Raw genomic sequence first — 21,107 nt, forward strand, 5'->3', positions numbered from 1 at the left:
GAGTGGTTAGTGGGCTATGATTGATAATCTCTATGCACTAGCCTTGCTACCCAAGGGCAGCAAAGCGTAGATTACTGTGCCACAGTTCTACAAGGGATTCTAACACCGCAGGGCTGGCGACGATCCACTCACCTCAGGTCGCACCAAGCCCATCGCCCAGGACAGGCCCTCCCTAGTCTCGTGCTCTCCTTCCCCACGCTCGCTCCCGTCGCTCAAAGCCGAAAGCGCCGGGCTGAGCCCCGTATCTTGGCCCCCTAATGTGGAGAGATGCGTCCTTGGCATTGCTTGACCGGCCCCACAATTCCCGGATCGCTTGTCGTGGTAGGGCAGAACCCGAGTCAACCTTGGAAAGGTCCGTACGGCGTCGGCCGAACTCCGTGAGCCGGTACGCCGCCTCGCCGTCATCCGTTACGCAAAGGGATGGACCACCTCACAGACGTGGCACGGGATTCGCAAACCAATGTCTATTGTTTGACAGCAAGGCGTCGGGGAGTACACAACGCTCGTCACGGACCATGTAACCTCGGGTTCACTTTGTGGCTGGTTGGCTACTGCAGTTAGGTATCGTTCCCAGGCCGGGACGGGTGTGGTTGAGAATGACAAGGAATGACAGGCGAGGTCCGTGTTCGTCCGATCTGTCGGGCCTGGTAATATTATCAACCCCGCTCTTATCCGGCAAGTTAGTCAACACCAGTTGCATGCAAACCGGGAATATAACGTTCCGAGTCTGCCGGGGCCTTGGGTAGTGACCTGATGGATCTGTTTGTAATGGGATCTCTGTCGGCAACGAGCTCCGCTTATCTTTCAGTTGCATGTGGACAAGTGTTGGGTGACCCAGCCAACTGGCCCGAGCGCGTATGGCCGATTACCCCTCCACCTTCCCCGTGCTGTCTCACGTGCCACGGCCCGGGTGCCAAAGAAGTCTTCTTCTCTTCCGTGCAATATCAGGAACAAGAAACACCCTCGCGGACAGCCAAACTTCGCCAGGCGGGTTCTCCATCCGTGCTACTGCGATAAATCGTCATGGCGTAGGAGGACTATAAATGCAGCACCTGCGGAAGGGTCTTCCCTGCCGGCTGGCGAGCTTGGGAAAACCACTGTCGCGCAGCCGGTTATCAGCCGCCCGATTTCGAATACGATAGATGCCCTCGATAGTTTCGGCGCCGGGGGCTTACATACAACACACAATCAACAAGCACTACTTCGCTTAGAAATGCTATATCTGTAACGATACCTAGGCGATAGACATGACCGCCCGTAGCTAAAAGTGTACAGACATAACCACACTTTTCATGCTTCATGGTAGAGTTCACCCTACATTAACCGGGATAAGGTCTACAGAAGTACTGGGTTATATAGTGTAAGGATCCTTATAGCACTGTCTCAAAGAGGTTGCTTATAATTTTTTTTTTTTTTTTTTTGGTTTGTTTTCCTTTTGCTTGGTGCGGTTAGACACCGTCACAATATCTGAACCTGGTGGGCAGCCGCTACGGCCCCGCCGCGCTCCGGCATTGCGGCCAGCAACTGCAACGGACCAAACACGCCACAACGACTGCGACCTCCTACTGACATCAAGATAGCAAATCTCTAGCCGCTCGCGGGAGTGTGTCCTGCTCAACCCAAACCATGCAGTTGAAACAGGCGTTTACTCCTCCGGAAACGTCCGACGACGATGACGACGACGCGAGCAGCTCGAAGATGACCCACTTCCGCCATCCCGCATATCCAGACACGGAACCGGATCTGCTCCGTCTTAGCGCCCTCGACGACGGCGATGGCATCCAGTACGACATCGCGCTCACATCCTGTTGCATTGTAACCGGAAATACATTCGCGACCGGGTGGCTAGCGACGAGAGTTTCGTCCAGCGATGGCAATGGACCGCATTTCCACCGCGTCGGTCGCCCAGATGACGGCATCCTCCGTGATCGCAAATATTATTTTTGCGTTGGAGAGCATGACCCCATGACCTGTCAGTGTTCCCTCTGTCCTTAGCAATCCGCCCTAGCCTGACGCTTCCCACGAACAAGATTGTCATTCTATTGTCCGATAATTCCCAAGAACGACGGTACGCTACCTCCGGAACTCAAGCACTTGTCGGCCACAAAGAAAACGCAACCGGGGCAAATACTTAGAGATATGAACTGGACGGCCTAGCCCTTTTCCCCGGAACTCTTAGACAAGTACCCGGTCGTCCCGTCCTTCGACCACTGGCGATTCCCGCATGGCAACCTCCCATCACCGTGGATCTCCGACTCGATTCCTATGCAACGCGCTCAGATACCTAATTCAAGAGCAAAACGGCTGCAATGGCTCGCGACGGCACGTGCCGCATCTCGGGATATTTCGATGCCGTAGAGGCCGCACACCTTGTGCCCCTGGCTTACGGGAATTGGTTCCGATCGAACGATATGGACAGATACTGCCGTTTCCCGACCGACCCACATCCCGTCAACGACGAGAGAAATCTGGTCATGCTCCGCCGCGACCTCCACCACCTCTTAGATACGCGGCGCTTCACGTTTGCGGCCAAGTCCGCCTCTACCCAGCCGTCGACGGCGGCATCATCGCCATCCACCGCCCACGCGCTTACTGCTCAACCTGCTCTGCACGTCATGTCCTCCAACCAACTCTCCGATCTCTACCACAACCGCGTCCTCCAGCAGCCAATCCGGGGCCTCGCGGTGGAATTCTTGTTCGCGCGCTTTGCATGGACGCTTGTCACGGACGAGTACATGCCGTTCCTCAATGGATTAGTCAAGCACAACGTGCTGCTGTTCGACCCAAGCGAGGGCCGGTTAGAGGAGGAGGCGGTGCGCAGTTCCGAGGTCCGCAAGCACGCAAAACTCTTCGTATCCTACTCGTGCAGTCGGAGCGTCAGCCCCAAGAAGCGGCAGTGGTCCTCCCAGCCATGGCCGCAAACGGATGCCGAGGCTTTCGAAACAGGGAGTTGTGGCGTGCCACCTTTTGACCTAGAGGCGTCGGACTACGGCGAGGATTGAGGCTGGAGAAAAAGGTGAAAACGCACGATTGTTACGAGGGGAAATATAAGGCGGCTAAGGCTAAGGCTGAGCAGTAGGAGTGCAGGGTTGATTGGGTGCTGTCTGAGATAACGAAGATCGAGGCGGAACAGAAGGCTGCTGCAGGCGAGAGCAGCAGCAAGAGTGGCAGCAAGAGTGGCAACAGCAGGAAAAGAAGGCTTGCAGGCAATAACAACGACCACCCAGAGAGCCTCGTGGAGCCGCGGTCGAAGAAGCGCAGGCGAACGGAGGAGGCGGACGAGACGGAGAGAATGGCGGCTGGCAGGACAACACGAAGCAAGAAACGCAAGCCCGGGGCAGACGAGGACGAGGAGGAGGATGTCCTGAAACCACGGTTTAAGAGAAGGTAGCCGATTCGAGCGACGACCCAGGTAGTGTCGTCCTGCAACCACAACCTCCGGATCCTGGGGCGTCGGCGGACCCGGCAGCCACGACTACTACCTGTACCCCGCCGCCCTGTCGTCGTCGGCGGTCAAAACGCATAACGACACCTCGCGAAACGACAGCAGCAGCAGCAACACCGGATCCACTTAGACAGCTGCGATCACTGCGACCGCGGGTCAATGGGAAGGCGGCGACCGTTTCAAGAGATTCAAGACAACACGGGGCGGCCAGAAGGCGTAGAGGTCGGCCACGCGCTACTGCACGGAGCATATCCTAGTTTTGGGGAACCGGCTCTGTGAAGTAACGGTCCGTCTACCTCTCCGTACGACGCTGCGCCTCGTCATCGCTTATTCCGATTCAAGAATTTTGCCATCATCTCCCTGCCCCGACGCGATGTACTACATACTAAGCCTCGCCGACCGCCGGGATTCCAAAATCTTCTTGCCGCCACTCCCGTTTTATTTATCTTTCAAGCCCTTGTGAATGGGGCAAGATAGGACAGGACAGAGGTGGCAGGTATGGCACAATTAGCTGTTTGTTTGGCTATTACGGATTATAATATGCTTAATGGCTCGGAGTGTCTCTCGTGCTCGCTTCGTCGAATGATGCTATGTGTTCAGCTTCCACATTATTGTTCGACGAAGCATCCACGAGAGACACTGCGAACCATGAGGCACGTGGGCCATCAATTTAAAGCCCCGGCGGCAATGCCCCGTGGCTTCTTCTCCAGCAATTGGGGTCGGTTGAGCGCCAGGTGGCAGATGTGGGTAGTCAAAGTGGTTCCAATGTTCCCCGTGCCAGTCTCGCAGCTATCTCAAGAGAGAGCAGAGAAACTCCATCTCAACATCACATCCGGCAGCGGTTGGTTGCCCAGTTTGGCAAAATCGAGAGTTTCAAAACGGCAAAGTGCTGTTCCCCCACAACCCTGTTACAGTCTTTCCGTTTTACAACGGGATGTGGTTTCTTGAGTCTAGGAAATCGACTTTCCGCGTCCTCAACTCTGGACAAGCAAGGCCACTCATAAGCGCGACGGAAGCGCCGACCAATCGACGTCGCGCTAAGGGTTGAGCCGGTCTTGGCGGTTGGACAGCCTGGTATGCTTTGCCCGGATCTCCTGCGCTATAGCGGGAAGACAAAACCATCTCATCCTGCTCTTCTCCGCGTCTAGGGCCAGAGGATGTGGTGGATCCTCGTCCTCTCCAAGATTGGAATTAGGAGAAACCGTGAAAGTGGGGGAACAAACAATCCGGCCTGTCATCTGGTGGCACTTCAGTTAAGCACTGGGCGCCCGGCAGCGAAAATCACAGACCAAATATAAACATCAAACCTACCATCGCCAGCTTGGGCGCTTCCAATTTTTCTTTCTGCTTCCATTAATCTCGTGGAGGCATGCGGTCCAGGTCAATTCAGGTGTCTACTACCTAAACCCGCAACGAGCAAGAAAAGCTGCCCAAATGACTTCGGACCGCGAGCTGTTGTCGTTCCAGGTATACGCGCACCATTATTGCGTGCAAGCCTTAACTTGACTGACGCTTGCAGTTCACACTGGGCGGCCAAATCGTGTTAGCTTCTGGCACATACGCCGGCGAGATTCACGACAACGTCCTGCGGCTCCACATCCACCGAACGCCATTTGAGGATTTCTTATACGCTATCATCTCATACACCCCCCTGCTCGTGCTGAAACTCCTTACCCCTATATTTCCGCGGTATACTCTTCCCAGGACCTTCATCCTCAAGAAGCAGAAGCCCAATTGGGACGATGAGTTTGAGAACGAAAAATGTATATACTCCAGGTTGAGTGCGCTACAGGGCCTGACGATCCCTAGATGCTTCGGGGAGGCGTCTCTCGAGGGCCGCCGCGCTTTGGTTTATCGGATGTCGGGCGTGTTACTCTATGCGACCAACCATCCCTCCAGCGAGATAGCGACGAGATAGGTAGGATGATTGACGCGGCATTCCGGGCCCTGACCAAGTTCGGGGCCGAGTACGGTGACATTAAACTCGATAACTTCCACCTAGTCAGCGGCCCCGAGGGCGGTCGGGTGATGATTGTCGACCTCGAATCTGTCGAAGAAATGGAACCCCTAAGGGCGCCCGAGCGAGCTATAGTCTACTCTGCTGATAGATTGTTCCGCTATTGGAAAGATGCGGTGGAGAGCGACCGTCGGGATAAGGAGGAAGAGCTTAGGCAACGTTCCGGCGCGTCTCCCAAAAAGCTGCCCTGGAAGGGTACGGGTCTAGCTCTAAACGCTAAAGAGATTCGCCAATTGATGGAGTTAACCCGCGCTTTCCATTTGGCCAATTCCCGTTAACTACCTCGCCTCGTTTTGCTGTTTTCTCGCACAGGTCCATGTCTTCCTTAGGGGAGCACGGCCAAGCTTGGCCAGAACACAACGGAAAGTCTGTGGTCGCCGTTTGGGGGAGCCTGCTGCTAGTTGTCCTTGCGGCTGTTGCAATCTCACAAACGGCTCGCTCCTGCTGGACAAGAAATGAGGCAGTAACCGCGTTCTGCGCACGCCTTGCCGGGCCTCTGTTCAAGCATGGAACTGCACAATAGTTACGCCCACAAGTACCGCACTGCCGTCAGATCTTCTGCTTCGACGGCAGCTACCTCCTCATGCTGCAGGTTCGCGCCATATACGCACGAGCACATCCAGGACCCCGCCTGCGAGGTAGGTTGCTAGCTCATTCCCCGACCTACCCCTGACGGCTGTAGGGTTAGAACAGCCCTGTATCGACTTATGGTTCAGGGGCTCGCCGCTGTCAGGGCAGATGGGCTCTTCAGCTCCGTTTACTCGGCAGGCCGCCCGCCATGCGCCGTTGGTTCTCGGGCGAGCCGTGCTGGGTCATCAATGGCGATGGCGGAACCCTGCAACCCGTTCCATGGGGCTTTACTCGCGATGTTGAGCACAACATTGGGGCGGTGTGCTGGGTAAAGGACGGCAACCCGGCCGTGGATGAGGATGGGAGCCCCATATGGGACAGCCTGGCATTGTGGGGTGATAATGGCGCCGACGCCAAAAATGCAGAATGATGTGGAGATCGGGGATGCGTGGGAGGGAGACTACATCGTGCAGGGTCAGGCTGATCCAGCCAACTGGTGGCAGGCACAATAGGCGCAGGCGGGGATTGTTTCATCATTATTTCTATCCTACAACGCGTGTCTCATCCTTCGAGGAGCGACTCTGACAGCGGGTAGTGATACAAAGCCGAGGATGCGTTGTAATTGGGCGTTGTTTGAACCAGAGAATGTCTGGCATCATGAGCTATCGCAAGGTAGACATGCCGAACAGGACGTGCATGTCGTGGCTTAGTGTGAGAGGGTTCTGAGGGCGGGGCGTTTATACTCGTCGTCACCATCGGCAGCCTCAAATTTGGTTGGCAAGATGGTAGAACTTGCCATCGGCTCGCGTGCGTCGCCGGCAGCACTAAACATCGGGCCGGACGGAAAACTCAATTATGCCTTCGAGTGGAGACTGAGATGCATAGGTAAGGTATACTTGCAATGATATGTTGTCCATGATGCATGGCGTAATGTATTGCAACGAAAGAAGCGTAGGAAAAAGGGTGGAGCAAGAAGCAGTCTCCTGATTGGAATCGGTTACTCACGGGGCCATTCACTTAACACAATGTGGAAAATGCTGGGGATCACAGAAAGAGCCAATTTCTGACAGTCCCTAGCTCAATACCTCAGGTTCCTAGGGACAGACCACTGCAGTGATCAGGTCGGTAAAGACCAGCAGATCCCGGTGTTGTATGTTTTGCCCTCCACGCCTTGCGTGCCACCCAATTTTTGTCTGATCCTTTCTTTTTGCCTTTGAGGTCCCTAGAGTTGGCCAAGGTTCTGATGGGCAGAAGAGACTTCAATGTCATCGCAACCGCCACGGAAGAATAACAAACACCACAGCGCCAATGCCTCGCAAATCATCAGTGATATTGAGTTTGAAGGTTATTTCAGCTTCTGGTGGACTGCCTCTTTAGATATATACTCAAATACCAGGTCTGCCCGTGGTCACTATGACGTTGACCTGCATGTCCGATGACCTAAGGCATCGCAAGATGTGTTGACGGAATGTTCATCAAGCCAATGGATGAACACGATCTTATGGCGGTGCGGCTCTCTGGGGAAAATGCCGCTCGATAAGACGTACCATGGCGTGACAATGTGTCGTGGGAGCTCCCGGGTTGCACCGGAATGTGCCTCAGTATACGGGGCCCAGGTTGCCGTGGCTGAAGAGGGTGGTGCCGGGGTATAACTAAAACCTTTCGTGACGCCCGTCAGATGCTCTCTGGTTTACTGTCCGCTTCGTCGCACCGCTTCAAGTAGCTATGCCGGTAGCCTCTGCTTCTCGTCCTCTATCACCACACTGGGCGGTGAGGATGCTTGAGCCGAAGTGGGCGGCTCGGCAGGGTTGTCCTCCAGCCGAATTACTCCTTGCCTATGATAGACATGTTAGATAATCCGCATCTAAATGAGAACGGGCAGCTGAACGAACCTCCTGAAAACCGTCTTGCCAGTCTCCATAACAACGACCACAAGTAAGAAAGCTAGAGCTAGGTAGACTATGAGCTTGTCGTTGCTCTCTGCGGTTGGCCGTTCGAGTCGGTGCGGCACCCCTGAGGGCTCGAATTCGTTGTTGAGTTCCAAGACATCAATGTCATCGATCTGAATAGCCACGGGATCATATATTATCCGTCCGGGGCCCGGTCTTGTCGATCCCGCCGTAGGAACCTGGTGTTTTGAAAGAGGGGGAAGGGAGCCTGGGCCAGGCCAAATGCCGTCCGCTGAGTTTTTGTGCTTGAATTCTCGGGATAACGCGTCTGAGACGTCCGACTGCTCCCTCAAGACGATGGACACTGGCCGACATGCCACTAGTTGCGCGGCTCCCAGAGCGATGTATAGACTGCTGGCCTTCATCTTGATGGGCAACGTCCTGATCGGCACCAATACTGGCAGTGACAAGGGGAATCTGGCGACAGCAAGAGAGTAGTGTGGGGTTGGGTCAATCGGCAGGCCGACTCCGGGGTATAAGAAGCGTTGAGACAAAGAACCTTGCAGCACGACCTCCACAGGGTCGGAGGAATTGGCCGTGGGTGCCAAGGGGTTTCAATGGCACGGATAATTAACAGTTCAGCAGAATGTCGTACAATCCATCCAGAGTGCTGCCGATTATCCGTGAGGCACGAGGGAGTTGAGGACGTAGGGCGCAGACGACGAATCAAGGCTCGGGGGCCAAGGGTTTAATAGTCTGGGGGAGCCCGAGCAAAGAGCAGGCTGTGAGGGCACGACAACACGCATACGAGGAAGAGAGGGCGGTCGGGCACACGAGGACAGGCTAGTACGGCGACTGCTAGCACGGCGAATGCTAACAGCCAGGCACCGACCGATTTAGGGTATAAATCGGCAGGCGCTGTGCCACAGCGGTTCTCTCAACTGCTTCTTGGCGTCGGTCAGAGGCTTGTTCCTGCGGCCGTATCATTAGCGCTGGAAGGCTGCGACGTGTTAGACCGAGACGGAAGTTCGGCACATTCGCAGCTGCGTCGAGACGCGTGGGGCATGCCCTGTAACAGGCTCTCCTGCTTGGCTGTGAGCGGGCTGCGAGCTGGCTGCCAGCTTGGCCGCAAACCCCGGATCCGGAGGCCGCCTGAGCTCTGCTATGTTACAGTACAACCCCGTGCATACCATCAGTGCTACTCCGGCGAGGACACCGAGAATGGCTCGGTCGGCCCAGGCTCAAAGGCTCTGGTTGGATGGATTCGGAAGAAGCATAAACTTGCATCTGCCAGAGTATTCCGGGGTAAATAATCCTGGCGCAGCTGGCGGTGACTGTTAGTGGCATCTAACAACAGGCCCCATGCCCACGCTAAAATTGTTTTACCCCGGAAATACGTCCCAAAAGAGCGAGTGGCTCCACAGAGCTGCACAGCTAAGCTCCGTGCCGGGCATCCAAGTCCGAGACTGGGATCCACCGGCAAGCGTGAAAACACCCAGCCAAAAAAGCTTGTTCTTAGCAACCTGGGATTTGGACTCGTGGACTCTAGGACCAAGTTGGCCGGATCCGTGCATGTGTTCACCCATCTCATCGTGCATGGAGCAGCCGCCGCTCTGATCCATGGCCCCTCCTTCGGGTCTCCATCAATCGGCCATCCCCTCCGATTTCGAGACGCCGTTTCCGCCGCTGGTCCGCTCGTCCACCTTTCCCGCCAGCCTCCAGTCGCACCGCATCGATCCTTCGCACCTGGCCCCTGAGGATGCCTATGCGCCGACCTCGCCGCCACGCCGTCCCTCGGTTTTCGATAGCGGCGGGAATGGCTCAGGAATGGAGTCGCGCCCCCGCCGCCTCAGGTCCAAGGACCCGAGTCGGAGTCGGAGCCGGCGGCGCAAGCGCTTCCAGAAGCTGCTATGGGTAAAGCAGTCATGTAGGCATCGCCATTGACCACCTCCGACCTCTGCCATGCTCTCCGGCACGCTCACATATGCGCTCGTGCAGACCCCGACAACTACACCGATCAAGCCACCTTTCTCGAGAACCTCCAGCGGAACCCGCGGGTCCAGCCGTACGACTTTTGGCCCTTGGTTGCCGACTCGACCGTGATCGTGCAGCACGTCTGCTCCGTCATCATCTTCGTCGTATGCTTCGTGGGCATCTTCCAAGAGCGCGTCAGCCCCGTGTCCGTGGTCGGATGGGGCAGCTTTGCGACCTTCCTCGGTTGGCTGTTGTGGGACTGGTGGGTGACGGAGGAGACCCAAGGTAGCACGGCCGATGACGCCGCCAGGGGCCGGATCATGCGAGGAGAACCGGGCTACAGGGAATACCGCCCACCACGCCGGCAGGACTCGGGACTGTGCCAGCCCATGCTCAACACGAGCACCGCCAGCTTCTCGAGCACGTCGAACCTACCGTCGGCCGCGAGCTCGACATCGAACCTCCTCCTGGAGCACTATCACTCGCAACGACAACCGTCGCAACCGCCACCCAGCAGCACGAACAGCTACCAGAACAGCGCGACCGGCCTCCTCATACCAGCACACGCCAATTCACGCTCTGCCAGCTCCATCAACTCTACAGCCTCGCCATTGAGCCCCAGCGCCAGCACCGCCCGCCTCGGATCCGACGCCTATCAGCACCACCCCGAACCCCAGCCCCCGTCCCACGACCGAAGCACATCCCCCCCGGCCCGCGACTCGGGCTCCGGAAGGGCGTACGTCCGCGTCAGCACCATCAAGTCGGCCATCCTGATCTACTTCACCCTCCTGGGGCTGTCCCCGATCCTCAAGTCGCTCACGCGCTCCACCTCGTCCGACAGCATCTGGGCCATGTCGTTCTGGCTGCTCGCCATCAACATCTTCTTCTTCGACTACTCGGGCAGCTGGCGGCCCGCGCGGCGCGGCCGGCCCGGCCAGAGGCAGAAGCGGATGCCCGTCGCCTCGCTCTCGACCAACGCCGCGCTCATGGCGTCGACGGTGCTCGCCAGCCGCCTGCCCAGCACCGGCCAGGTCTTCAGCCTGACCCTCTTCAGCATCGAGGTCTTTGGCCTCTTCCCCGTCTTCCGACAGTATGCGCGCCACCGGAGCTGGCGCTACCACGTCGCCCTGACCGTCCTGCTCGTGCTGGGCGCCGGTGGTGGGGTGGGCATGGTGATGGGCGAGTACAACGGCGACAAGGGGGGCGACTGTGCGTTTTGGACGTGCTGGCCGTGGAAGAGGGGCCTGCTGGGCATGCTCGTCGGGTGCTTGATCTCGGCCCTCGCCATGGGCGGGTGTAGTTGGTGGCTGATCGGGCTGCAGAAGTACAAGAATGAGATTTACGGGCCGTGGGACCCGGCCAGGCCGATCATCATCAGTCGGAGGCACTGGGATGACGAGTAAGTCTATTGCTATATAGCTAATTATCAGATGTTTTATTTTGGCCTGAACCAGGGATCACAGGGGCCGATGTGCTGGTGGATACTTGCAATCGTGAATGTTCTATGACCTGCCTTGAAATGATTTTGCTTCAGTCAGGGCAAGTATGTCTAGAGAAAGCTTGATCCATGACTCTCGTAGGATCATAAGCCTAGCTCCTTACTAACCTTGAGAAGGGACAGCTTCCTGGACAAGGAATGTGGATAATTCGATGTTGTCTCTGCCCTCCGACTAATTAGTACCTGTTACGAGAAGAAATATCATCAAATCAGGACCAGCGTCAGTGGTTTAGTGGTAAAATCCATCGTTGCCATCGATGGGCCCCGCGTTCGATTCGCGGCTGACGCATTTCCTTTTCCTGGCTGGATCTTTTTGACTGTTATATCATCTGTGCCTCCCGTTTGTTTTGCTTCTCGGCAGGCATGATTCGTGGCTTTATGCATCTCCCGTTCCCATGTTTCACAACAGTTATTAAACATATATGGCAGCTGCAAAGAGACGAACCAGGAGGCGTTTACACATGTCAGAGATGAGGATTTCTCCCTACGGGCGGACTGTGCTCAGGGGACGACAGGAGAAATTCACGTAGGCCCTGGTAGTGCCGTGGCTCCTATTACGTCGAACTCTCCGGCTAATACCATCTGTAGGCTCAATCGCACCAATGATCAAGACTCCGCCCTCACTTGCTCAACATCCAAGCCAGAAGCAAATGCAACGGAAGAAAAGGCACTGGGACCGGGGCGGGGAAGGTGGTACGGATAGATTCCACGAGTCGTATCATTTGTATCTCTGGCCCGACGCCGAAAGCAAAACCAAAACGCCATGCAAAACGCGAGATACACGCAGCCCACCCTACCATCAAACCAACCTACACGGGGGAATCGCTGGGGTTGAAAGGAAAAGGAGAATGGAATCGATCCGCCGATTCCTCATACCACCCCCGATTAAGCAACGCAGAAGAAGAGAACGCGCTGCAAAGCAAGACGCAAGAGAAATAACAACGACTATCCCGCCCCAAGAATGCTCATTGCATAACCCCTGCCAACTTTCCAAAGCGAAGCGTTCACCAACTCAAACCTCCCTCTTCATAACTGAACCTTTCAAGGGGTCATCATGATCATACCCTTCCACTTCCAGTGTCCTCATTCCCGTGATGATAGTCCAGGCAAGTAGACCCCCACATCCCTTACGACTTTTCCGCATGCCCATCATTCAACAACATCTCCAAAACAATCTGGCCGCTGGGAATCTCAGGATGGCTCATACAAATCTTGACCGTCCCCTTGGAATCGTGCTGCTGGGGCATCAACCCCGTCGCACCGCCACCACTGACGCCGAGCCCCGTCACGGCGCCGCCAGCCGAGGAAGCGGCCGCCACGCCGCCGGTGGGTCCCCTAAACCCGTAATCGAGACAGCGCACGTCGCGGCCGGCAATGATCTGCCTGAGCCTGCCGTTCTCGGCGTTGCGGACCTCGACGTAGTCCTCGTTGAACAGCAGGAGGTACTGGCCGAACATGGTGGCGGCCTTGGCCTTCTTCTGCTTGCCCGAGTACTCCATGATGAGGGTGCGGCTGATCTCGCCGTGCTTGTCGACGTAGACGGCGCAGTCCTCGTAGGTGAGCAGGAACTCCTGGTCGTTGAGCTTGAACATGCCCAGCGGGTTGGGCTCCTTGATGCGCGACGCGATGTTGCCGAGGGCCGGCTGCCCGAGGTCGCGCGGGATCGACTGCGTGACCTTCTTGTCCAGCGTCAGGAGCTCGAAACCCTTGGCCGTGGCGACGGCGATGTAGGTCTGGAAGAGGTTGAGCGAGAAGCACTCGGTCGGGATGTAGAACTCGTCAAAGTCGCGGAACGACTCCGTGGTGCCCGGCACGCCGCCTCTGCGGCCGCCAAAGAGGCGGGATTTCTTCTCCGTGGCTTTCTGGAAGACGGGCTCTAAGACCTTGAAGGTGTTGTGCATCCCTTCCTTGCGCTTGTAGAAGAGGAGCGTGCGGTCCTTCATGCGGGCTGTGGCGAAGAAGGCGACGTCCTTGGCGAGACGCTGAGGCGCCCGGCGGGGGTTGTCGTGGGACGGCGCCGGGAAGTTGGATACAGGCGCCACTACGTCGAGCGGGTACGAGATCAGGGATCTGTCCGCAATCAGGAGACAGACGGAGAATTCCTCCAGCACGGCGATCTGCGTGACCTTGCTGATCTGGACGGACCTTGTCCACCCGCGAGGGTTGGACGACTCGGAAATGTAGACGCCGTAGTCGGTTCCGATGGCGGTGACTGACTTGCCAAACGACGTGAAGGAGCATGCGCAGTTGACGGTTGCTCTGCACACCGGCGGCGGACCCCGGCCCGGGCCGTACACCTGCTCCATCTCCCGGATGGCTCTGTCTAGGGGGGTGCCCCGAATGGACACACTGGGCTGCCTGCCGAGCAGCGAAGTGGAATCGTAGGCGAAAGCGCCGTCCGAGATGACGCGGAGGCGGAAGGGTTCGGCATTCTGCGCATGCAGTGCTCGGGCGTGCCTGGTTTTGGCCTCGATGATGGCCGAACACCACGCGGCACGTTCCTGAGCAGAAGATGCATAAAGCGTGTATATCTCGTGACCCAGATGCTTGATCTTGAACGGGTAGATGATCTTACCGTCATCGCCGCCTGACGACGTGAGTCGAGAGACAGTGGATAGCGATCCAATGGAAGAATTAGTCCCCGTGTGCTCGATTCCAGGTCGCTCGCTGCCATTAGTAGCTACTTTGTTGAGCTGGGTTCCGGAGCCGGTTGCAGCAGTAGTCCGCGTCAGCGGTGCCGTTAGACTCTTCTGCTTCGCAACAGGGTCGTCATTCATGCTCTCCAAGAAGAGCAGTGGCATGGGGATCGGCTAGATACAGTTAGCTTGCTGATAATGTACCTGTACGCTCGGGTTCGCATACCTCTTTGGATACGTCGTATTTCTTATCGCTTCTCCCGTCCTTCGAGGGAATGGCTTTGGCCAGGATGAAATAGTGGTCGAAAAGTAGGGCATGCGTGTCCACCCAGCGAACGCCTTTCGAGCCCTGCCTCTGGAGCTCGCCGTGCTTTAGCAGTTCTCGCCCAAGGTGATCGAGGTTCAAGACGGATTGGAAGCCGGGTCGCAGGACCAGCATGGACTGCAGCTCGAGCAATTCGACCTTCTTAGTCATCTCAGCCACCTTCTCGTCGCACTCGTGGGTGACCTTTTTGATCTCCTCCAGAGCTCTTTCGAGGTTGGTCTTTTCTTCGCTTTCTCCCGGCATATTCTTCTTTACCGTCTCTAGAAGCAGGCCGTACCGTTGGAGTCGGGTAATGGGTGCTTTCACAAACGTTGTCCACTCGAGGCGCTTCGAGCGCTTGTGATCCCGGACGACATCCAAGAACTGACGGAACAGCAGATTCCTAGCCGCCTCTTTCCGGATCAGATACGAGGCGTACGGGTACGAAGAGCAGTACTCGACATATATCGGCCTGGCTTTCCGGATCCACTCCCGGAACAGGTCGCTGAAGCCAACGATCCAGGGGCCCTGCTCCTGTTGGCGGTATTTGAGCTGAGCAAGCAGGTGCTCCTTGTTGATCTGCTGCACGGCATCGACCTTGCCGAACACGGCATCGAGGAATTTATCCATCCGGTTCGCTGCAATGATCGGTGGTTGCCAGGCCCGGAGCCAATCTCTGTAAAGGAGCCGCAGAACGTCAAGTTGGTTCATGAAGTCCTCCTCGCCCGTAACGATCTCGTGCAGCACGTTCTGCCTTTCCACTTCCTTTTTGTGCTTGCTCTTGATCTCCTCCATCGTCACGCCGTGGAACGTAGCCCAGTCCGGAGGCGCGACATCTTCCTCAGACAGCATATTGTCCAAATTGACCTTCTTCAATGTCCTGCCGCAGTGGTACGAATAGCACCTCACAGGGATGCCATTGCCATGCAGCCTGGGCACGATCCCTTCGTCTTCGTGCAGCTTTGGGGCGTAGCACCCGGAACCGGTGAGCTGCCAAAGCACGCCTGATAGTTCTCCCGTCCCAAACTTGACCCATTCTTCTTCGGGGATTAGGATGCCTGCTGTGAACATCGTGTCGACCACCTTGGCACTCAGCAATTCCGCATCGGCGACGTTCATGGTTGGAACCTTTGCGCAGAAGAGCTTCAGGACGCCTTCCTCAATTGTCTTTCTCTTCAGGTCCGGTTCGCCCTCCGCCATTTCACGAATCCAGGAGGTGATACCGCTGAGAGCCCATGGCTCTACACAGCGCTTGATATCGGCTGCGGTCAGTTTAGATGGCACAAACTTTTTCCTTCTGCCCGTGGGCAGGGTAATCATGTCATAGGCGGCCAGGGACGATGTTGTCGGCGCCTCGTAGCCCTCGTACGGCGATCCCTGCTGGTATGTTTGCGGGGGAGGCTGGGACATGTGCTTCATGACCCGCTTGCGTTCCTCGGTCGCATCTGTCCTGGACCTCGCTGGCGCTTGCACGGGAGGTGTGTTGCTGTGGCTCGAGAGAGATATCGACCTCTCGACAGGCGGCTGGTTGGCGTTCTGGCCTGGATACATCTCCTGATTGTCGGCAGGGTAAGGCAGTCTCGAGTCTGAACTCAGAGAGTAGGTGTGCGAATACGCAGTCCTACTAGACGGGTGGGCAGAGAGGAGCGAGCCGCTCTGTGTTCCCGGAGGAAGAGCCGGCAGCGGCCGATTTGAGAGACCGGGGTGCCAAAACATCTGATCATAAGGATAGTCTTCTTTGGAAGGCGAGTCACTGCTTTGCCGGGAATGGACCGATACTCGCTCATCGCCTTCGTCGAAGCTCAAGCGGTGGTTTTGCGCGGGAAGAAGGCCGCCAGTGCCTCCGTAGTCAACTGACACTTCTGAGAAGGGCGGGTATTCAGCCGTTTGGCTCTGGGGAGTCGGCAGAGGCCGCGGGGGTTCGTTAGTCGACGCTGTCGCCGGCGGAGACCCGACTTCGTTCCCATATTGCAGGTTCCCAGCATACCCGCCTCCGTACATCCCGAGATCCATCCCGCCGTAGTCGCTGTCCGTGCTCGCTTGCTCTTCCGCGGGCGGGGGAAGCTGAGGTGTGACCTGGGCCGGGGCGGTGGGAGGTTCCATATACGCAGGGAACGTTATGCCGCCGAACCTGCGGTCATCCATATCGTCCTGCATCGCTAGCAGCCCGGCAGCACCTTCAGGATCGCTCTCCTCGGAATCCCAGTTGTAGGTGGTCGAAATCTCGGTGTTGTTCAATGTCGAAGATGCGCTGGACGGGTACCGATTCACCCCCTGATCGGACCTGGAGTGGGACGAAGTAGAATTATACCGTCGCGCCTTGTCCAAGCCATCCTCCGACGCAGTGCCGTTGGCAGCCAGCGGACGCTGGCCATGCGACGACACCCCCAAATCCGAAACAATATCCTGAATCAAGCTGTCTTGAGTGACTTGGAGGTCAGCGTCTGTCCGATCATTGGCCGTCCAATCGGGCTCCTCTGGCAAATCGTCCATCGGGCGACTGGGGAGCGGGGCGTTCGTTGGGTGCCTCTGGAGCTGGGGAGAACGGGTTGGGGGCGACGGCATTGGTGATGTCTGTGAACCGGACCGGGAGGCTCGGTTGGCAAATGAGTTCGGATCCGGCGGGTAATTTGGTCCGACGGGCATCTGGGAGTGCACTGGATAAGGCACCTGCGCACTTGATGCAGATTGCGAGGGGCTCGGGGCGGCACCAGCACCATTGGCAGCATAGGACCCCGAGTACTGTTGAGCGCCGTACGTTGTCGAGTATGCCGGCTCATATTGCTGCGAACCCGCCGACATTGCGGATGGCGCGTATTGTGGGCTATGAAGCGCCGGCTCATATCCCCGGGGGGCCGAAGGAGTTGTCGCCGAACTTGGTTGCGACCCGCCGTAAGGAGAGGGTGTGTAGGCCGTGGACACATGGGGAGCGGTTGGCGAGTTGTACCCGCCATAGCTGTAGCTGTTGTACCCGGCAATGGTGGAGTGCCTCTGGGGAGAAACAGCGCTGGTATTCGCATACGCGGCCGGATTGTAGGCTTGAGGAGTGTAGCCGGCCGGGGGAGAAGTGTAGGTTGGGCTTGCCGAGGGCGTGTACCGCGGACCGGGGTGGTAAGGGAGAGAGGTCGACTGTGACCGAGCAAAGTGCTGAGGGTTGTATGTCGTGTGCGATGGCGGCGGGGGTGGGACCTGGACCGTGTACTGGCGTTGATAGCTGGCGGCAGCGGCGTTCTGGGGGATGTAGCTTGCGCGGTTGTGGGCCGGCTGAGTATCCGTGGTCGGACTGTTGATGAAGAGCTCCTCCTCGGCCCTGCCAGTGCTCCCCGTGTAGAGAGGCTGTGGCCGCGCAGCGGATTGGTCGAAGAAGCTGGAATCGTCGCCGTCGTTGAAACTCGGACGGCGCGCAAGGTATGCGCCGGGCTCCTGCTGTCCCGATGCTGGGATGGCGTATTGCGCGGGCGGCACATGGCCGTACCGACGCGAGTCGTCCCCGCGAAATGACATGGCGCGCAATCCTGAGGGCAGAGAGCGATGGTACGCGAACACCCGGAGAAGGGGACGGGCGGGGTGGCGGCCGAGTTAGCTTTCGCACAAGAGTCCCCGGACAAAGTGACAGCTGTGAGTTTAGCCTTGGCTTGGGGTTCGCGGGGTCGCGCGGTGGAGCGGCTTTGCACCGAACGCGATGCTCTGGCTTAGGAGTCAATCGTCAAGTGCATCCGCGGCGGTTCGCAGGACGAAAATCCTGTGTCCTCAAAAAGGGGTCAAGGGCCAACGGGTCGTCAAGACATGGGGTCGGGCTGCCGTGTCGGTCGAGGGAAAAGTGAACGTGTGGGAGTCGCCGTTGCAGGGTCCAGGGTCTGTGGAGCAGGTCGGGTGTCGTTAGCGACCAGGCAGACGCTGTCAGGATCACGATGTTCGGTAAAAAGCCCTGAGTAATCTCCCGACGATGCTAGGGCCGGAGTCTCGCCGGCGTCGTCGTCGTCGTCAGTCGTTGTCGTTGTCGTTATCGGCAAGACTCGGTTGCGGGATGCCTGAGACAGCGATATGTGCTCGAGCGGGCGAGGTGTGCCCAACGTGAGTGGTAGTCAAGCCACACCCCGGTCAGAAATGTTTCGTTAGGCTGGGCGTCCGACGCTCCGCGGTTGAGGTTACCAATCAGGCGCAGCCGGCCGAGGCAGAATTAAAGAGGTGAGGTAGGCAAAGTCAAGGGAGGCAAACCCCGCGGGAAGTTGTATTTGCAACGTCGGTATCACAGATCGGAAGGGTTGAGGTACGACCAATTGAGCTGGGCTACTCTTGCTGTTCGTTCTTTGTGAGGCGAATGCAGCCCATCCTTAACCCGTCTCACAACTGCCACATGGACGTAACTGTGCAGAAGGCGGCCGAGTGGCAGGGTTGCTTGATCGTAGCCCTTTCGGGTTGGGACCCTCGAATCACGGCGGACAGCGCTGGCTTGGCTGCTGGTCTTTCTGTCGCAAGCCTCGCTAGGCCAACACTAAACTCCGTCTTGCCGCGAGCAACTGAACGGATGCGATGATGCTGGGAACCACCAGCACTGCTTCGAACTTGTCGCACACCTGCAGCGTGGAATGTGAAGCAGGGAATCATACTATCGGCTAGTTGGTACATGTCCATTGGCCACAATCCTTCATTGCTACTGATAAGTTGGGGACAACAAGAAATTATTGGCCGCAGTACGGCAAATCCAACGCGATGTTATTGAGCGTCTGGCAGAAGCTCTTATCAAGACCACCGGCCTCTGCGCCTTCAGCGGCAATGAACACACTGGACACGGCATGCCGGGCATGATTTTAACTGCCTAGTGGCAACACTAGTCGTAGCAGTAGGGAGCTTCTAGCACATTGTCAGCAACTGACATATGCGACGTGCGGACTCTTGCTTTCTTTGCTGCACAGCTCGGGAGCCTGGCAGTGGCAGCTTGTGATGCGACTTTGTGTATCAGAGAGCCAGCCAGGTCGGGATGCGAAGAGGCCAAAAAGGGTTCAGAAACAATCGCATGCAGCGTTTGAACCAACTTTCACCGTCTTTGCCAAGAAGCATCCAGTTGCAGTACTGCACCCTGCAGGTTTCGGGTTCTGCCACTGTTCGTGTGGGCGCCACTCTTCAACATGAAGGCCCGGTATGGATGACGGCAGCAGTGCGGGGTCGTGGAATCTCACGGACGCCGAACCCGCTGCAAGTTCTCGTCATGTCTCGAGCCCCACCTCTCACAGCGAGCGATCCTCCGGCTTCCGAGCTTTCCCCTCGCAGCTTATTCTTCGTCTTCCCTTTTCCTCCGAGTGTCGCTCGTCTCTCCGAGGATTCCTCACAGTTCAATCAATTCGTGAAGCCCTTCCAAACAAGTCGTCTCTCACACATCGCCGTCAAAATGGTCAAGGCCGGTAAGTGATATACTTCCAGATTTACCCCGCCATCCGGCTTATGCCCCACGGTTCGGGAGGTGCATCCGGGGTGACGACGGTTGAGAGGGCTCGATTAGGAGGGCTCGTCATCCAGCAGGCAACCTTGACGGGCACTTTATCGTTACTGGACGAGCCAGCAAGGTTCTAGAAACCGAGACCCTGCACCAGGCGTTCGCAGGCGCCATTGAACCCCCCCAAACGAGTCATTGCTAACATGCCCTGCTCCTAGTCGCTGTCGTCCGTGGGGACTCCAAGATCACCGGCTCCATCGTCTTCGAACAGGAGTCCGAGTCTGCCCCAACCACCATCACCTGGGATATCACCGGCCACGATGCCAACGCCAAGCGCGGCATGCACATCCACACCTTTGGCGATAATACCAACGGCTGCACCTCGGCTGGCCCGCACTGTAAGCACCCTTGGTAGCTGTCGGGCCTGGACGCTGCGGTATGGAGGTTAACTCGGCTCCCCACAGTCAACCCTCACGGCAAGAGCCACGGCGGACCGTCGGATGAGAACCGCCACGTCGGTGACCTCGGCAACATTGAGACGGATGCCCAGGGTAACTCTAAGGGTACCGTGACCGACAAGCTTATCAAGCTCATTGGCCCCGAGAGCGTCATTGGCGTACGTTCTCCGATACGCGAGGCTGTTTCCTTATTACTAACCCCAATCAGCGGACTGTTGTCGTCCACGCCGGCACTGATGATCTCGGCAAGGGAGGCAATGAGGAATCGCTGAAGACCGGCAATGCTGGCCCCCGCCCTGCCTGTGGTATGTACTCTCTCACCAATTCCCCCTCTGTTTTCATCTCGACAGTTTCTTGAACCCGAGTTAACCAAACTTCTCAGGTGTCATCGGAATCTGCCAGTAAACTCCCAACAGCACCGGCCGAGGCAGCACCTCCGGCCAAGGCCGCAATCACCGTGTCAAAGAGGGGCAGCGGACTGGCCAAAAACTGCTAGGAATACAAGAGTGGCAAACAGTGTTGTCCTCTTGGCGCCATCTAGTGTTATCTAGCAACGAGAGCAATACACCCCGGTTTGAAGTAGCTTGAAGAGCAGTTTGTTGATGTTTCGGCATGGGAAAAGTCATAAAGTTCGAGATCTTCAATCGCGATGACGGCATACCATAGTGCGGGGTATTGCAGGGGACAAATAAAGAATCGTGCCACGAATTTATCAGCCCCGACGTGAACTCATGCGGTGGCACTGAGCCCCTGAAGCCGTAAATCTTGCAACTCTTGCCTCTCAACTTATTACTCTCGTCCAGACACTACAGCTAGGAGCGAAACCAGCGTCCGCTCTGCACTCTCTTGAAGAGTTTGGGCACGGGCCAGCTGTACTTAAGT

The 21,107-nt window shown here is 57.1% G+C and overlaps 8 protein-coding genes and 1 non-coding gene across 9 annotated transcripts; 7 read left to right on the forward strand and 2 right to left on the reverse strand.

The window, feature by feature from the left end:
• Positions 1–1,626: 1,626 nt before the first annotated feature.
• Positions 1,627–2,358, forward strand: MFIFM68171_02010 (uncharacterized protein; the record flags this gene model as incomplete). Its single annotated transcript, XM_071057432.1, has 2 exons — positions 1,627–1,972; positions 2,180–2,358. 2 exons carry the CDS (start codon positions 1,627–1,629, stop codon positions 2,356–2,358), a joined length of 525 nt encoding a protein of 174 aa, XP_070913533.1.
• A 53-nt stretch (positions 2,359–2,411) lies between these two features.
• On the forward strand, positions 2,412–3,002 carry MFIFM68171_02011 (uncharacterized protein; the record flags this gene model as incomplete). Its single annotated transcript, XM_071057433.1, has 1 exon — positions 2,412–3,002. The coding sequence occupies one exon, from the start codon at positions 2,412–2,414 to the stop codon at positions 3,000–3,002; it is 591 nt and encodes a 196-aa protein (XP_070913534.1).
• A 1,877-nt stretch (positions 3,003–4,879) lies between these two features.
• On the forward strand, positions 4,880–5,740 carry MFIFM68171_02012 (uncharacterized protein; the record flags this gene model as incomplete). Its single annotated transcript, XM_071057434.1, has 3 exons — positions 4,880–4,912; positions 4,965–5,208; positions 5,280–5,740. 3 exons carry the CDS (start codon positions 4,880–4,882, stop codon positions 5,738–5,740), a joined length of 738 nt encoding a protein of 245 aa, XP_070913535.1.
• Positions 5,741–6,240: 500 nt separating this feature from the next.
• Positions 6,241–6,462, forward strand: MFIFM68171_02013 (uncharacterized protein; the record flags this gene model as incomplete). The annotated part of the gene is made up of 1 exon (XM_071057435.1): positions 6,241–6,462. One exon carries the CDS (start codon positions 6,241–6,243, stop codon positions 6,460–6,462), a length of 222 nt encoding a protein of 73 aa, XP_070913536.1.
• A 1,293-nt stretch (positions 6,463–7,755) lies between these two features.
• Positions 7,756–8,346, reverse strand: MFIFM68171_02014 (uncharacterized protein; the record flags this gene model as incomplete). Its single annotated transcript, XM_071057436.1, has 2 exons — positions 7,756–7,867; positions 7,925–8,346. 2 exons carry the CDS (start codon positions 8,344–8,346, stop codon positions 7,756–7,758), a joined length of 534 nt encoding a protein of 177 aa, XP_070913537.1.
• A 1,195-nt stretch (positions 8,347–9,541) lies between these two features.
• GPI2 (glycosylphosphatidylinositol anchor biosynthesis) lies at positions 9,542–11,298 on the forward strand (the record flags this gene model as incomplete). Its single annotated transcript, XM_071057437.1, has 2 exons — positions 9,542–9,848; positions 9,920–11,298. The coding sequence occupies 2 exons, from the start codon at positions 9,542–9,544 to the stop codon at positions 11,296–11,298; spliced, it is 1,686 nt and encodes a 561-aa protein (XP_070913538.1).
• Positions 11,299–11,611: 313 nt separating this feature from the next.
• On the forward strand, positions 11,612–11,682 carry MFIFM68171_t15. Its single transcript has one exon. It is a non-coding gene; the product is annotated as a tRNA-Gly (tRNA).
• An 838-nt stretch (positions 11,683–12,520) lies between these two features.
• Positions 12,521–17,837, reverse strand: TUS1 (Rho guanine nucleotide exchange factor; the record flags this gene model as incomplete). The annotated part of the gene is made up of 2 exons (XM_071057438.1): positions 12,521–14,203; positions 14,256–17,837. 2 exons carry the CDS (start codon positions 17,835–17,837, stop codon positions 12,521–12,523), a joined length of 5,265 nt encoding a protein of 1,754 aa, XP_070913539.1.
• A 1,885-nt stretch (positions 17,838–19,722) lies between these two features.
• SOD1 (Superoxide dismutase [Cu-Zn]) lies at positions 19,723–20,630 on the forward strand (the record flags this gene model as incomplete). Its single annotated transcript, XM_071057439.1, has 5 exons — positions 19,723–19,735; positions 19,986–20,165; positions 20,232–20,383; positions 20,434–20,530; positions 20,608–20,630. 5 exons carry the CDS (start codon positions 19,723–19,725, stop codon positions 20,628–20,630), a joined length of 465 nt encoding a protein of 154 aa, XP_070913540.1.
• Between the last annotated feature and the right edge of the window lie 477 nt (positions 20,631–21,107).

The sequence above is a fragment of the Madurella fahalii genome (assembly GCF_045866475.1).
Source record: "Madurella fahalii IFM 68171 DNA, scaffold_1, whole genome shotgun sequence".
NCBI classification, from domain to species: domain Eukaryota; kingdom Fungi; phylum Ascomycota; class Sordariomycetes; order Sordariales; genus Madurella; species Madurella fahalii.